Source organism: Lynx canadensis, chromosome B4, assembly GCF_007474595.2.
Source record: "Lynx canadensis isolate LIC74 chromosome B4, mLynCan4.pri.v2, whole genome shotgun sequence".
Classification (NCBI taxonomy): domain Eukaryota; kingdom Metazoa; phylum Chordata; class Mammalia; order Carnivora; family Felidae; genus Lynx; species Lynx canadensis.
The window spans coordinates 24,769,025-24,785,798 of record NC_044309.1 but is presented as its reverse complement, the minus strand read 5'-3'; the positions used below and the strand labels follow the sequence as shown (position 1 = coordinate 24,785,798).

General features: G+C 37.3%; 2 protein-coding genes across 5 annotated transcripts in view; one reads left to right on the top strand and one right to left on the bottom strand.

Moving 5' to 3' along the window:
* MASTL (microtubule associated serine/threonine kinase like) overlaps positions 1–16,774 on the top strand; it is a 35,948-nt gene that overhangs the window by 12,589 nt on the left and 6,585 nt on the right. The window contains exons 5-9 of the mRNA XM_030321149.1: positions 5,303–5,409; positions 5,856–6,006; positions 8,773–8,945; positions 11,433–12,581; positions 13,900–14,041. Of these exons, the coding sequence (XP_030177009.1) occupies positions 5,303–5,409; positions 5,856–6,006; positions 8,773–8,945; positions 11,433–12,581; positions 13,900–14,041 (1,722 nt within the window). The remainder of the gene's footprint in view (positions 1–5,302; positions 5,410–5,855; positions 6,007–8,772; positions 8,946–11,432; positions 12,582–13,899; positions 14,042–16,774) is intronic.
* Positions 14,180–16,774, bottom strand: part of ACBD5 (acyl-CoA binding domain containing 5) — a 71,727-nt gene continuing 69,132 nt past the window's right edge. For 3 of the 4 annotated variants that reach the window (XM_030321158.1, XM_030321157.1, XM_030321153.1), the window contains exon 14: positions 14,180–16,002. In XM_030321158.1, the coding sequence (XP_030177018.1) occupies positions 15,963–16,002 (40 nt within the window). In that variant the 3' untranslated portion in view covers positions 14,180–15,962. The remainder of the gene's footprint in view (positions 16,003–16,774) is intronic. The other variant, XM_030321156.1, reaches the window with a different exon arrangement.

Sequence of the window (16,774 nt, the reverse complement as noted above, 5' to 3'; positions counted from 1 at the left end):
GGTATTTCCTTTCTATTAAAGATGAAAAATGGTAATAATTATTCCTAAATCCTTAAGGGCCCTCAAAGATCTTTGGATCTTCAAAGAAGAACTCACCATTTCTGTTCTTCTGACTTTTTGTCTCTACTGAAACTAGTTTGACCAATTAAACATCAGTTGAGTGATTAGAATGAAGTAATACCTACAGAACTTACACGGACAGGACCACCTTGATAAACTAGGGGCAAAGAAACTACACACAAGATTCACACACACAAACACACACATTTTTATGGGAGTATGTTAATTTCACTACTAGTAATGAAAGAAATGCTAACTTAAAAAATAACAAATGAATCATTTCACACTATTAAGCTAGGCAAAAAAAAAAAAAAAAGAGAGAGAGAGAGAGAGAGTGAACTGAAGATCCAGAATTAATGAGACTGTAAAAGCACAGTCACACATTGTAATTAGCACAGTGCTTTCCAACGTATGTCTAACAATGTGTTTTAAGAAACAAGTTTTCATTCTTTCTGACCTAGTGACTATGTCTTAGAATTTATTCTTTTTTTTTTTTTAATGTTTATTTATTTTGAGAGAGTACACATGTGCAGGAGAGGGGCAGAGAAAGAGGGAGACAGAGAATCCCAAGCAGGCTCCACGCAGTCAGTGCAGAGCCCAATGCAGGGCTCAACCTCACAACTCTGAGATCATTACCTGAGCCAGAATTAAGAGTTGGATGCTCAGCTACCCAGGTGCCCCGTCTTGGAATTTATTCTGAGGAAATGGTTCTAGAGAACAAAATAATATGAACATAACTTTGTAGCAGCATTGTTTCTAAAAGAGAGAAACTAGAAAAAGTGTTAGATGAACATAAGAGAAGGGAAGCAAAAATAATATAAAAACAGGAAGGGGGACAAAACATAAGAGACTCTTTTTATATAGATAACAAACAGTTGCTGCAAGGGGTTGTGGGCGGGGAGATGGGCTAAATGGGTAAGGGGCATTAAGGGATCTACTCCTGAAATCATTGTTGCACTATATGTTAACTAACTTGGATGTAAATCAAAAAATTAATTAATTAATTAATTAATTAAAAAGTCTTAAAAAAGGTATGGATACTTGAGAGTTTATTGACTTTGTAGCATATTGTATCATCTATTAAATTGGTAGCAAATAGAAATAAATGAACAGAAAATTGGGTTCATAAATTATAAAGCATGAGATTATAATTATTTGAAATTAAATATAGATCTATAATTCTTTATCTAGGAGTAAAATTTCAAAAAGTTTTGAATACCTAAAGGTTTTTCAGCTGATAATAAAATTTGGTCTGAACTGATGTGGGCTATGTATAGTTTTTATTAATTCAATTTCACATAACTACTCATACTCTTTATAACAGTAATAATAATATTTGAGTACCAGGCTGCTAGATGAAATGCCACTAAGGATGTTCCTAACTATACAGTATACTGGATATTTACCCAAAGAAACAAAAATACTAATTTGAAAAGATAATGTGCATCCTTATGTTGATTTCAGCAATATTTACAATAGCCAAGATACGGAAGCAACCCACATGTACATCGAAAGATGAATGGATAAAGAAGATGTGGCGTGTGCACACACACACTCACACACACACAGACACACACACAATGGAGTATTAACTTAGCCATAAAAAAGAATGAGGTCTTACCTTTTGTGACAACATGGATGAAACTAGAGGGTGTTATGCTAAGTGAGATAAGTCAAACAGAAAGACCAGTAGATTCACTTATACACAGAATCTAAAAAACAAACCAAACCAAAAAAAGTGGAGTCAGACCCATTAATACAGAGAACAAACTGATGGTTTCTTGGTGGGGAGGGGCAAAAGGGCAAAATGGGTGAAAGAGAGATGGAAGGTACATGTTTCCAGTTACGGAATGAATAAGTCATAGGGATGGAAAGTATAGCATAAGGAATATAGTCAGTGGTATCGTAATAGCACTGTGTGGTGACAGATGATAGCTACACTTGTGGTGAGTATATCATAATGTGTAGAGTTGTTGAATCACTATGTTGTACACCTGAAACTAATGTAACATTGTGTGTCATACTTCAATTTAAAAAAAGCAAAAAAACCACTGTAATTTATCACATTACCTTTCTTTTTTTTTTTTCATTTTCTTCTTCCTTTTTTTTTTTTTCTTATTTTTTTTTTTTAATTTTTTTTTTTTTCTTTCCACGTTTTTATTTATTTTTGGGACAGAGAGAGACAGAGCATGAACGGGGGAGGGGCAGAGAGAGAGGGAGACACAGAATCGGAAACAGGCTCCAGGCTCTGAGCCATCAGCCCAGAGCCTGACGCGGGGCTCGAACTCACGGACCGCGAGATCGTGACCTGGCTGAAGTCGGACGCTTAACCGACTGCGCCACCCAGGCGCCCCTTTTTTTCTTATTTTTTGAGAGAGAGAGACAGCAAGAATCTTAAGGGGGATCTTAAGCAGGCTCCACACTCAGCACAGAGCCCAATGTGGGGCTTGAACCCACAACCCTGGGATCATGACCTGAGCTAAAACCAAGAGTCAGAGACTCAACTGATAGAGCCACCCAGGCACCCCTATCACATTACCTAAAATCTAAACATTTTTTAATTGTGAGGCAAATCTAGTTCCCTGGGTTTCAGATAAGATATTGAGAAAAGTCACAAATTATAAAAATGTTGTGTTAAGTACTATAGCCATTTAATATTTTTTATTTTTTTCATATCTCATGATTTATTTAAAATTTGGCTCTCATAGGGCACCTGGCTGGCTCAGTTTGTAAAGCATTGAACTCTTGATCTCAGTGTCATGAGTTCAATCCCCACATTGAGTGTAGAGCTTACATAAAAAATAAAAATTATAAAGATAAAATAAAGTAAAATAAAATGGATCCCAAGTAATCCTACATTTGTATTAGCATAAATAGTAATACAACAAACATCTGTTAAGTATACAGATTCTGAATTTGGTTGTTGGTGGTGGTGGTTTTTTGTGTTTTTTTTGTTTTTTTGTTTTGATAGTGGTAAAAAACATAATATAAAACCATTTTGAAGTGTACAGTTGGGTAGTGTTAACCATATTCACATTGCTCTGCGCCAGATCTCTAGAAATTTTTTATCTTACAAAACTGAAGCATTATACCCCGTTTTCCTGTCCCCTCAGCCCTGGCAACCACAATTCTATTTTCTGTATCTGTGAGTTTGATTACTTTAGATGCCTCATATAAGTAGAATCACAGAGCATTTGTCATTTGGTGACTGCCATATCACTTAGCATAATGTCCTCAAGGTTCATACTTGTTGCAGCATGTAGCAGAATTTCCTTCTTTTTAAAGACTGAATAACATTCCATTATACATATATACGCTATTTTTTTAAATCCATTCATGTGTCAGTAGACATTTAGGTTGCTTCTACCTCCTGGCTATTGTGAATAATGCAGTGGACATGAGGATGTAAATATTGTAGATCCCCTGCTCTCAATTCTTTTGTGACCTTACCTAGTAGTGGAATTCCTGTGTCACACAGTAATTCTATTTTTAATTTTTTGTGGCAACTCCATTTGTTTTTCATAGTGGCTGCACTATTTATCATACCTACCAGCAATGTACAAGGGTTCCAATTTCTCCACATCTTTGCCAACACTACTTATTTTCTGTTTTTGATACTAACCATCCTAATGGGTGTGAGGTAATATTTCATTATAGTTTTGATTTGCATTTTCCGTTGATTACTAATGTTGAGCCTCTTTTCATAATCATGTTGGCAATTTGTATATCTTCTTTGGAGAAATGTCTGTCCAAGTTCTTTATCCACTTTTTAATTAGATAAGTATTGAATTTTTTTATTGTTGTTGAGTTATACTTCTTTATATATTCTGTACATTAACCCCTTATCAGATAACTGGTTTGAAGATGTTTTCTCCCATTCTGTAGGTTCTTTTCATTCTTTTGACTATTTCCTTTGATGTGCGAAAGTGTTTAAGTTTGATATAGCCCCATTTGTCTATTTTTGCTTTTTGCCTGTGCTTTTGGAGTTATGTCCAATAAATCACTGCCATAACATTTTTAACATTTAATTTATAAAATATTCTTCAAGATGTTTGTTGTTACCTGTTAGTCCTTCTTGCTTCATCAGTGTGTAGAATCAATAAAATTTGTTAGGTTCAAACTTTCAGTTTACCTTTAAAAGTCTGATATCACAGGGGTGCCTGGGTGGTTCAGTCAGCTGGGCATCTGACTCTTGATTTCAACTCATGTCATGATACCAGCATCATGGATCAACCCCCGCATCGGACTCCGTGCTAAGCATGGAGCCTGCTTGAGATTCTCTCTCTCTCTCTCTCTCTCTCTCTCTCTCTCTCTCTCTCTCAAAAAAAAGAAAAAAGTCTCAGAAGAGTGCCTGTTGCCAGTTAGATAATACTCTTGTTTAGTGACTGAGTACTCCTTTTTTTTTTATGTTTGTTTTTGAGAGAGAGAATGAGAATGAAGGGAGGGGCAGAGAGTGAGGGGGACAGAGGATCTGAAGCAGGCTCTGTGCTGACAGCAGAGAGCCCAATGCAGGGCTCGAACTCACCCTAAGCTGTGAGATCAAGACCTGAGCCAAAGTAGGATGTTTAACTGACTGAGCCACCCAGGCACCTCGGTGACTCCTAATTTGGGTGTTCTATTCATTTCAGCACAAGACTGTTCTATCAAATTGTAATGATTTCAAGCACTTGCTTTTTTTTTTTTTAGTGTTATATTTTTGAGAGAAAGAAAGTGAGCGGGGAGAGGGGCAGAGAGAAGGAGAGAGAATCCCAAGCAGGCTCTGCAGTGTCATGGAGCCTGACCATAGGGCTCGATCTCAAAAATAGTGAGATCATGACCTGAGCTGAAATCAAAAGTCAGTTGCTTAACCAACTGAGCCACCCAGGTGCCCCACTTTTTTTTTTTTAATAAATATTTATCTCTTAAAATTTTGTATTTGACCCCCTTCATCCATTTCTTCTACCCCCTGCCCCTGCCTGTGGCATCCACCAATCTGTTCTCTGTATCTGTGAGCTTGGTTTTGTTTTGTTTTCTTAAGATTCCATATATAAGAGAGATCATACAGTATTAGTCTTTCTCTGTCTGCTTGGTTGTATATGTTTATGGCATGGTGGCTTCACTGGATATGTTCATCTTAAGCTAATTTTATAGATAACGTTAATGTGGAAAGGGCAACAAAGTTCAGAAGAGATGATTATTGACTAGTAAGTCAGTGACATTGAAGTTTTTAAAGAATTTCATATACTTTTTTTTCCATACATAGATATCAATATGATGGATATCCTTACAACACCATCAATGGCTAAACCTAGACAAGATTATTCAAGAACCCCAGGACAGGTGTTATCTCTCATCAGCTCTTTGGGATTTGTAAGTACTTAATTAGAAAAAACTCACATAACATGCCCATTTAAAGTTTTAAATCTTTTTTTTTAATAAATTATCAAAATAAATTTATTTCTTTTATTTTTTTAATGTTTATTATTGATTTCTGAGAGAGAGGAAGACAGAGCATGAGTGGGGGAGGGGCAGAGAGGGAGACACAGAATCCGAAGCAGGCTCCAGGCCCTGAGCTGTTGGCACACAGACAGACGTGGGGCTGGAACTCATGTGCTATGAGATCATGACCTGAGCCGAAGTCAGATGCTGTACCAACTGAGCCACCCAGGTGCCCCTGATCAAAATAAATTTAAATATCAAGCATATTGAGTTACTTTCACATTATCTACTTAGGTGGTATAACAGTCTATGTATTTAGGTGGTGTTTTTGTGGAGATAAATCTTAGCATTTGTTTTTGTTTTTCTCTCTTTAATAGTACACACCAGTTGCAGAAAACAACAAAGACTCTGCAAATATTCTTTCAACCCATGTATCTGAAACATCACAGCTTTCTCAAGGACTAATTTGTCCTATGTCTGTAGATAACAAGGATACTACTCCTTATTGTAGCAAACTACTAAACTCATGTGAGTATAAAAGAAAAGGTAGTTTATTCCATTAAGTGTGTCTTTTGAGGAACAACATGTTTTTAAATTTTTTAATTTCCAATATGAGTTTGAAATGCAAATTCTTGAACAGGCTGGGGCATTCCTATATTTCCTCATGTTAATGCCATTTCTGACACAGATTGTCATATATATATACACATATATATTTATATATATATATACACATATATATTTATATTTATATATATACATATTTTTTTTTTTTAAAGAAGATTTTAAGTAATCTCTACACCCAACATAGGGCTGGAACTTAACACTGAGATCAAGAGTCACATGCTCTACTGACTGAGCCAGCCAGGCGCCCCTATTGCAGATCTTTAAGTCAACAGGATAAATTATCTAGCTAATGAGATATTCATCAATTAGCATAGTATTAAAATGATTATCAGGTAAATTTCACTGTACTGGGTCATTGGAAATCTTATATAAACAAGATGTAGTACCTGTAATATTGTGTGTCTTTATAAAATGATTTTCAAAAGATTTTGAAATAAAATAGTTGAAGCAAAGATAAAATTTTTTCATTAGCACACAATAAAAAACAAAGGTAGTAGAGGAAGAGAATGGGGCATTTTATTGCACTTAACTTTACCTTCTATAACTTAGCAACACTGGATGTTTTAGTTCTCGGCACTTATGTTCTTCATCTTGGGAATACATGTTTTCATGGATGTTGCCTCATTTTGAATTTAGTCCTCAAATCTTTACATATCTAGGATATGTCACTTACAAATGAGAAAGCTAATGTTTGAAAATGTTTAAATTTTTTTTTTTCAACGTTTATTTATTTTTGGGACAGAGAGAGACAGAGCATGAACGGGGGAGGGGCAGAGAGAGAGGGAGACACAGAATCGGAAACAGGCTCCAGGCTCTGAGCCATCAGCCCAGAGCCTGACGCGGGGCTCGAACTCACGGACCGCGAGATCGTGACCTGGCTGAAGTCGGACGCTTAACCGACTGCGCCACCCAGGCGCCCCTGAAAATGTTTAATTTACACACTAGTAAGTGGGTTAGCCAAGTCCTGATTGCAAATACAATTTTCTGTCCACTGACCCTTTCTTCCAAATTCATGGAATCTTGTTTCTTCTGTCAAAATCACTTCTGTGGAAATCAAAATGGCTGAAAATATATATTTATAGCTTTGATAAGCGCAAAACTACTAAAATACAGAATATGCCAATGTTACTATAGCCTTATTTTGAAGTGAAAATAATTGCTTCTCCCTTAGTCGTTTCTTACTCTAGTCAGAACTAGATCGGGGCAAGGCACCATGCTGGTCACTGAGTGGATATCAAGATGAGTAAGAGAATTCCTTGCCTCAAAAGAACTTGTAAGTTTGGTTGATTATAGATACAAAGGGATAACAATAGCAATCCTATAAAATAAAATCCGTAAGAAGGATACTGTGATGCAACACAGAAAGTGTTAAGTGCTAACCGGAAAAATCAGGAATGGGTTTTCAATAAAGATATAGCAATAGCTCCAAGTATATTGGAAAAGGGCATTTCAGATAGAGGCATGAGCAAAGGCACGGACACTTGGAAGTATTCCATCTTCAGATAATGGGGACTAAATGTGCTATGTGAGAATGCAGAAGCACGTGCAATGGGAAAGGAAACTTAGCAGATGGATGGGAAGGATCAAGTATCATTACAGGGGACCTAGAATTTAAGCTGTAGAAACAGGGAGTCATCAAGAGTTCCAAAGAAAGGAATGGTCTGATCATATCAGTGATCCAGAAAGAACTCATTAGCAAAACACAGTATGCACTTGGCATTGGGGTAGACACAAATTCCCACATTACTGAGGAAAGGCAGCTGAGCAGTTTAGTCAAATATCAAGGTCAGGGTCCAAGGAGTTTCAGGAGTTTCATTGAGAGGGTTTATGTACCAAAAATACCGTTGTTTTAGATGGACATTGAAATTCAACTTCTAGTTTTAAGGTGCCAAGATTTGTTAAATCAAAAAAACTGTAAGAATTTACTTGTCATGTTCACCCTCTTTGGGAAAGAGAAAAGATATGTGTGTGTGTGTGTGTGTGTGTGTGTGTGTGTGTGTACACATGTATATATAATATATATCTTTTTATATAAACAGAAAATCTGTGTATGTACATATAATAAAAGCATAATTGCTTATCATGTCTCATTATAAATTAAGGAACCACAAATTTAGCATCATAATATAAATAAGGAGCACGTGTCATGTAGAGGATGCTGCTTTCTTGTACTGGTTTGCTGTCAGCTAGTTCACTGTTACTTGTTGTACCCAGTAGTATTAAAAGAAAATCCCTTATGGATGTTTGTAATTCATACTTGTACGCACATAAACCTCATTTAATTAAATACAAATTGAACTGAGTAAATTTAGTCACATTCCAATCTTAAATCATACCTGGATATAGAACATCAGTAATGCTCCTTTATCAAGAAGAGTTTCAAATTGGATAATGGATATTCAAAATGGATTTCCTCCTAATTACAACTTAATTCTTTTGTCCTGATTTTAACTTGTGAATATTGAGGGTTTTTTTTCCCCCTAAACATTGATTGGTACTTGTGTGCCAAAAACACCTGAGCCATCCTTGTGGTTTGGATAATGTTTATACAAAAAGAGTTCTGGTGTGCCGTACTTAATACTCTGCCTAATTTTCTGTAAAGTTTCAAGTTCAGTGAGGAACTCAGAAAGCTGTGACATAAGATCCAATATTTTCTCTTCCTTATAGGTCTTGAAACAGTTGCTGCCAATCCTGGGATGCCTGTGAAGTGCCTAACTTCCAATCTCCTGCAATCCAGGAGAAGGCTGGCTACGTCAAGTGCCAGCAGCCAGTCTCACACCTTTGCGTCCAGTGTGGAGTCTGAGTGCCACAGCAGTCCCACATGGGAAAAGGATTGCCAGGTGAGAGTGCCATTTATCTGAACCCAAGCCAGTTTTGTACGTCCCATTGATGATAGAGACACCTTACACTTTTTCATGTAAATTCTGTAAGGAAATGAAACTGTTACATGAACAGCAGTCAAAGTAGTCTTCGTTTTCCTGTATATTCTGTCAAATTATTTTTAAATATTTCACTTCTCATTCAAGTATGGAATTATTCATGATTAATAATATATAACAAGTTTGTAGACAATTGATAGTAAATGTTTGGCTCATAGGCATCTAGATGGGCTTCTTTTTCTTTTTTAATTCCCTACCATGACTAGCTTGTTGCACTTTTTTTTTTTAAGTCGTATTTTAAAACTTATATTACTTCCTTCTACACTGTTTTCTGCCAGTTTCTCATTTAGTGGAATGGTAACTTCTGGATCAGAAATAACTTTTAGACTACAAAGGTAATGCAGGTGTGCCTTTAAGAGTATTTATTTGGGTATTGAGGAGGGCACCTTTTGGGATGAGCACTGGGTGTTGTGTGGAAACCAACTTGACAATAAATTTCATATATTGAAAAAAAAAAAGAGTATTTATTTTAGGGGCACCTGGTTGGCTCAGTCTGCTGAGCATCTCACTCTTGATTTCAGCTCAGATCATGATCCCAGGGTCGTGGGATCAAGCCCCATATCTAGCTCCATACTGAGCGTGGAACCTGCTTAGAATTCTCTCTCTCCCTCTGCCCCTCTCCCCTGCTCGTGCTCTCTCTCTCTCTCTCTCTCTCTCTCAAAAAAAAAAAAAAAAAAAAAAAGTTTTTATTCTCAGGAAATTGCTTGCTAAGTGAATGGAGTCACTTAAAATTATTTTACTTCATGTATATATTTCTGTTCTTGCCTTTTTTAAGCCATTAAAGCCAATAAGTATTAAAGCTGAGAGATCCTAAAGTTTTAAATTATAATAAAGTATCCTTCATAGAGTACAGATGAAATAATGTTAGATTAGAATAATGATAATAAAGAATAAACCTTCAATTTGAATAAATAATTTAGATTGTATTTGTCCCTTATTCTCAGTAATATAGTTTTCTTCATTATTGGATATTTGTATTCTAGAAGTAAGGTCAAATTATTTTTCTCAATCTCCTCTTATAGGCTGCTCTATAGGTAACATATGCTACAGGATAAACAGATTTCCATTCCTAATACTGTTAATTCACCTCTTCCTATTCAAAAAAGTATATTGTATAATATTTCAAACTATACACAGGTTTACCTTCTTCCTCCCACTTCTGCATACTTGGGGAATGCAGTGATTAGATTATAGCAGTCTTTCTCAAGTTATGAACAGAGAGGGGTATCTGAGTGGCTCAGTTGGTTAAGCATCTTACTCTTGATTTTGGCTTAGGTTGTGATCTCACCAGTCATGAGATCTATCCCTGCATCAGGCTCTGCACTGGGCATGGAGCATGCTTGGAATTCCCTTTCTGCTTCTTACTCTGCCCCTACCCGCCTTGATCGATCTCTCAAAAAAAAAAAAGTTATAAACAGAAGAGTGACCATGGACCACAAGGGAATCCTGATAAATCCTGTGCTAATCTTTGGATGATCTTGCAGATCTAGGAGTTGTAATTTAGGGATTTTTGTTATTTTTGTTCATGATCATGCACTCATTAGTACTAAGTAAGTTAATGAAGTTTGATTTTCACATACCAAAAGCAGGCAGTACTTTTTACTAAAGATACACTGTAATTGAGTAATCTTGTAAAACTCCTGAATACCATGTACCAGTTTATAATATTTTGTACAAAGCTCTGATCATCATACAAGAGCACTTGCAGATAGTTGGAATTCAAACAGATTTTACGAAAAGTATTTTGTTATTAATGCAAGATCATTTCATCTTGTTGACAGTGAATTCTAATTCCTGTTATTTTGGGGTTTTAATTAGAAATTATTAGTTTAGCTTCATCTTTGTCAGCTTGGTTTTATTATACTTGTACAAAGTGATATATGTTTACATTAACAAAATCTTTGCCTATGATTTTCTATTAACTATGTCTTAAGTCCTGTGCATTTTATAATTCAAAACAGAATCATCTATACCGCTGTTGCCAAGCAGATATATACATAATGTAATCTTACCCTCAGTTTTGCCTCAATTTTCCCTTAATTTTGCCTGAAAATGTTGCCTATTAATTTGTCCTACTTAAATAATTTGTATCAAATATGTGTTACAGAAGACCAAAATAATATACAAATACATATTAAATTATAATACACACTGTAGTTAATTTGAATTTTAGACTAGTGTTTTACTCAAAATATATATAAATACATGCTATAATTGTTTATATTGTTTTTAATTTTCTTTTATCATTGTTTTTTGGTTCCATTGGAAAGTGGGAATAGGTAGCATAATAGTTTATGGGGTCATTTATTCCACCTAAGTCAACAGGTTTGAAAGGTTCAAGAATCTCAGTTTTATACAACTAAAACGGTGTCTTTTCCTCCCTCTCAGGAAAGTGATGATGCACTGGGCTCTACAATGATGAGTTGGAATATAATAGAAAAGCCTTTGTGTACAAAATCTACCAATGCCATCGAGACCAAAGGTTTCAATAAAAAGGATCTTGAGTTAGCCCTTTCTCCCATTCATAACAGTGGTACCATCCCTGCGACTGGAAACTCTTGTGTAAACTCTGCTAAAAAATGCTTCCCTGGGGAAGTTTCTTGGGAAGCAAGAGAACTGGATATAAATAACATTAACATGGCCACTGACAAAACACAGCCTGCTTTTCATCAGTCAGATCCATGGGCTGTGGATTCTGGTGATATGACTGAAGAGCACCTTGGGAAGAGAGGTTTTAAAAGAAATTTTGAGTTAGTTGACTCTAGTCCTTGTCAGAATATTATACAGAATAAAAAAAATTGTATAGAGCTTAAGGGGAGTAATGAAATGAGTGATGGTTGTATAAATCAAAGGACAGGCTTAACAACTGAAGTCCAAGACCTTAAGCTATCAGTACATAGAGGTCAGCAAAATGACTGTGCTAATAAGGAGGACGTGGTCAACTCTTTCATTGATAAACAACAAACACCAGAAAAATCACCTATCCCAATGATAGCAAAAAACCTTATGTGTGAACTAGATGAAGATTGTGACAAGAATAGTAAGAAGGAGCACTTAAATTCTAGTTTTCTATGTTCTGATGATGAGAGAGCTTCTAAAAGTATTTGTATGGACTCCGATTCATCTTTTCCAGGAATTTCTATAATGGAAAGTTCTTTAGAAAGGCAGTCCTTAGATCCAGATAAAAGCATCAAAGAATCCTCTTTTGAAGAATCAAACATTGAAGGTCTACTTATGGTATCACCCAGCTGGCAAGAAAGTACCTTGCCAAAAAGTGATGAGAATCCTGCTGTCCAAGGCAGGAGCCAAAAAATGTTAGCTCCATCTTCGGAAGTGTTGAAAACATTAACCGTATCTAAAAGAAATGCTGTAGCTTTTCGAAGTTTTAACAGTCCTATTAATGCATCCAGTAACTCAGAACCATCCAAAATGAGCATTACCTCTTTAGACGCAATGGATATTTCCTGTGTTTATAGTGATTCATATCCCATGGCTATAACCCCTACTCAAAAAGGAACATCCTATATGCCATATCAGGTATGTTATAACTTTTTAACACTTTGTGTTTAGACTTTATAACAAACTATTAAAGCCAGATACTTGCCTCTCACCTGGATTGTATGAGATTTACCATAGAATTCTGTTCTGCTTATTGGGAATCTATGGATTGATTGTTGGAGGTTTTGATGCATAAAGGTAAAGCTGGTAGTAATTTTATTCTTAAATACAGCTCCTCCATCTGCTCTCTAGACTTTCACATATTTCCAATCACATGTTTACATATTTACAGTCACATATTTTCACCTGATGACAGCAACTCTGAGGTACAATATAGAGTCCACTCTACCTTGCTGCCTTCTAAGGATCTTCATAGACAATCTCTTTTCTTTATAGAAACAAGTTGAAAATATATATTACCAATCTTATGTTGTTTGTGTTTTCTAAACTTTTATCTTAAACCCAAAGTTTCATTTTTTTTTCTTCCTTTGGAGAGAGATCATAAAATAGAAAGTGCAAACCCTGAATTAGGGTCACAAGACTCAGGTTGCCTATTCAGAACTTAGTGACTTAGCAATCCCTTTCCCTCAGAGCGTGTTTATCTGTCTGTAGAATATGCTGATAACCTGTCCCGCTGGTCTCACAGAGTCCTTGTGAGATAACAATATCTTTTTTTCTTTTTTAATTTTTGATTTATTTTTGAGACAGAGAGAGAGTGTGTGAGCAGGGGAGGGGCAGAGAGAGAAGACGACTCACAGAACCAGAAGTAGGCTGTCAGCCTCCAAACTGTCAGCACAGAACCCGACATGGGGCTCAAAGCCAGAAACCGTGAGATCATGACCTATTTGTTGCACTGTCCCTCAGTGACTGTTCTTAAGTTTGTATTAATCCATGCTATCAAGAAATTTTTCTTGGGGCCCCTGGGTGGCTCAGTCATTTGGACGTCCGACTTCAGCTCAGGTCATGATCTCATCATGGCTTGTAAGTTCGAGCCCCGCATCGGGCTCTGTGCTGACAGCTCAGATCCTGGAGCCTGTTTCGGATTCTGTGTCTCCCTCTCTCTGTGCCCCTTCCCTGCTCACACTGTCTCTCTGTCTCTCTCAAAAATAAATACATATTAAAAAATTTTTTTTCTTGTGGATTTTTTCATTCTGTCTTGCATATCCCGATCTTACTGAAATAATTGGTGTTATCTAAACTATTGCATTTCACCAGCTTTCAGGACTGTTCAAAACTGATCAAGAATTTGAGTATATCTCTTATGCCCAACAGCCTAGCTTTGCTTTTGTTTTAGCAATTCTGTTCTCTGTAAAAGGAATGGAGATATTTATTGTCTATTAAATTCTTTTTAAATTAGCATACCCCAAATCAGATCAAATCAGGAACTCCATACCGAACTCCAAAGAGTGTGAGGCGAGGGGCAGCCCCAGTGGATGATGGACGAATTCTTGGAACCCCAGACTACCTTGCACCTGAGCTGTTACTGGGCAGGGCCCATGGTAAGTCTTCCATATCTTGAGTTTTTGAAGTGTTCTCTATCTTTACGTTTTCTTTTGAGGAAAAATTGTTTTAAATTTCTTTGGTACTTGGATTGCCGAGAGTTAAAAGAAAATGAACTCATGTGATGCTCTTTTCTCATAAATATGGCATTTATTTATTATGGTAAAAGAAGACATGCAGCCATTTGTTCTTTGCCTTCCGTTTCAGTCTCAGTGATCCAGAGAAACCCTACCGTCCACCTGCTCTATTATCTTCACTCTAAATGTCTTCTCAGGTCTGTTCCAGTTTTGGCTCAGGAATACAAAGTCGGGCCTAAACTTCAGTCGGCAGCCTGATTAGAGCTTACCTTCACTTATTCCTCCCTTACCACAAAGGTCAAGCCAGAAATGAGCCGTCTTCTGGATGCAGCCTAGGAAGACAGGATAGCATTTTTACTTAGCCTCTCTTTTTCCCCTTTGCTCTCTGAAGAACGTTCCCTTCCTGCATTCTGGAACCAACTATATTGGTTTCCTAGGACCATTGTAACAAAGTGCCACAAACCGATGGTTCAAAACGACAGGAACTTCCTGTCTGACAGTTCTGGAAGCTGGAAGTGTGAAATCAAGGTGTGGGCAGGACCATGCGCCCTCCAAGAGGTGTGAAGGAACTACCCCACCCCTTCTAGCTTCCGGTGGTTTGCCTGCAGTCTTTGGCGTTCCTTGGCTTGCAGGTGCCACACTGAAACCATCCCTCTTCATATGCTGCTCTCCCTGTTTCTCCATGGTCACGTGGCTGTGTTTTTATAAGGACACTAGTCACATTGGCTTAGGGGCCCACCCTACTCCAGTATGAGCTCATCTTAACCTACCTAATTATAAGTGCCAGTACCATATTTCCAAATGGCACGTTCCAAGGACCTCAGGACTAAGACTTCAACATGTCTTTTCTCGGAGCAAAATAGTTCAGTCCATAATGTGAGCACCTTGATATTATCAGTTGCTTCCCTTTTCTTTGGGTTCCTTTGGTGATCAACTGTCTCATCTTCCCCACACCCCCTCCACCCCTTCTATTTTTATTCCTGTGTTGCCTTTCTCCTTAGCATGAAAATAATTTCCATCCTTGTTCCCCTCACCATCTCCCTTCTCAAAGGTTGCCTCTTTTCTTTGCCTGATATTTTTTTGCTCTGGCAGTCTGACTGTTATCCTTCCATTTAACTGACACTGTTTCTTTTTTTTAAGATTTTTATTTTTAAATAAACTGTGCACCCAACGTGGGGCTTGAACTTACAACCTCGAGGTCAAGAGTTGCATACTCTATGGACTGATCCAGTCAGGCGCCTGTCACTGACACTTTGTTGTTAACAGTCCTCAGTGATGTTGTTCTTGTCAGATATACCGGCTTCTTCTCATTCTCACTACTTTGTTGCTACTCCTCTGCTCTTCAGCTCTTCCAAACATGGAGATTCTTCTTCACAATCCTGCCCTTTACTTACCCTTTTTTCCCTACACCTACTTCCTGTTAATCTCCTATCTCCCATGACTTCAGTGCTCATGTCCTTGCTGATGCTTCCTAAATATCCAGCTCTAATCCCGACTTTCTTTAGGCAGCAGACACATGGACAAAGTACCTACTCAGCTTTCCACTGGCCAGCTGTGTGTCAGAATGGGACTTGTCCAGCTTGCTCTTCCTCTGTTCCCTCTCTCAATTCCACCACCTTCGTGATAGCACAGACCTTGCCCCTACATTCAGGCAGGTAAGTCCAGCCAATACTGTCCCTGCAGAATTTCTTCTCACTTTTTCATCTCTGTCACTATCCTCTGTAAGAAACTCCTCTTTCCCTTTTCATTAATTTACTAGCTCTCTTCCTGGACCATCAACTTCATTCTGTTGTCTATAATCACTGCCACCAGATTTTCCCTCTTAAGACATAAAATGGTCAGGCTACTTCTCTCCTTCAAAAACCATGGTGGCTCCGTCCCACCTGCAAAATAAAATCCAGATTATTGATCATGGCATTGGAGGCTCTAAGCTCTTGTAGTAGCCTCATCTCTCAAAGAATCTCTCTCTGTTTCTTTTCCTTCTATAAACAACAAAAATGTATTCCTCACACACAGTTCCAGAGTGTGGGAAGTTCAAGATCGAGGTGCCAGCAGATTCAAAAGAATCTCATTATAAGCCTTATGTTCTCATTCTGCTTCTTAGACTCATCTTTCTTCAGCTTTTCCTTATCTTGTGCAAGTATTTTCCCTTAGTTGAGAAAAGCCAGAACCCCATCATCTTCCCATCAAATTTCGTCTCATCTCATCACCTGTTCAAATGTTACCTCTTCCACAAAGCATCCTTGGTCAGTTATGGGGAAGTAGCTGTTCACTTTTATATCACTTTTTTATACACTGTTTAATGTCAGCTTATGTCATTTTACCTATGTTATTATATTTGTCTCCACTGCAAAAGCTTATGAAAATTTCTTAACACTTGAGTCTGTGTTTTCCTTCTACATAGCACTCCAGAAGGATTCCTGGGTTAGCACTCAACTAACACTGTTAACAATCTCTGTGATGCTGAAAGGAGAGACCTTCCGTATTCCCCATTACTGGCCAGAGCAACTAAGTTCCTCTGGGCATTTAACTGACTTTGTACAGTGCCCGTATTGCTAAGTCACAGGTTTGCCAGCTCATTTCCTGTAATCTGCATTTTCTCTATCTAGGATCTGGTATGAAGGTAAGCTTCAAATTGAAAGGTTTGCTTTATAG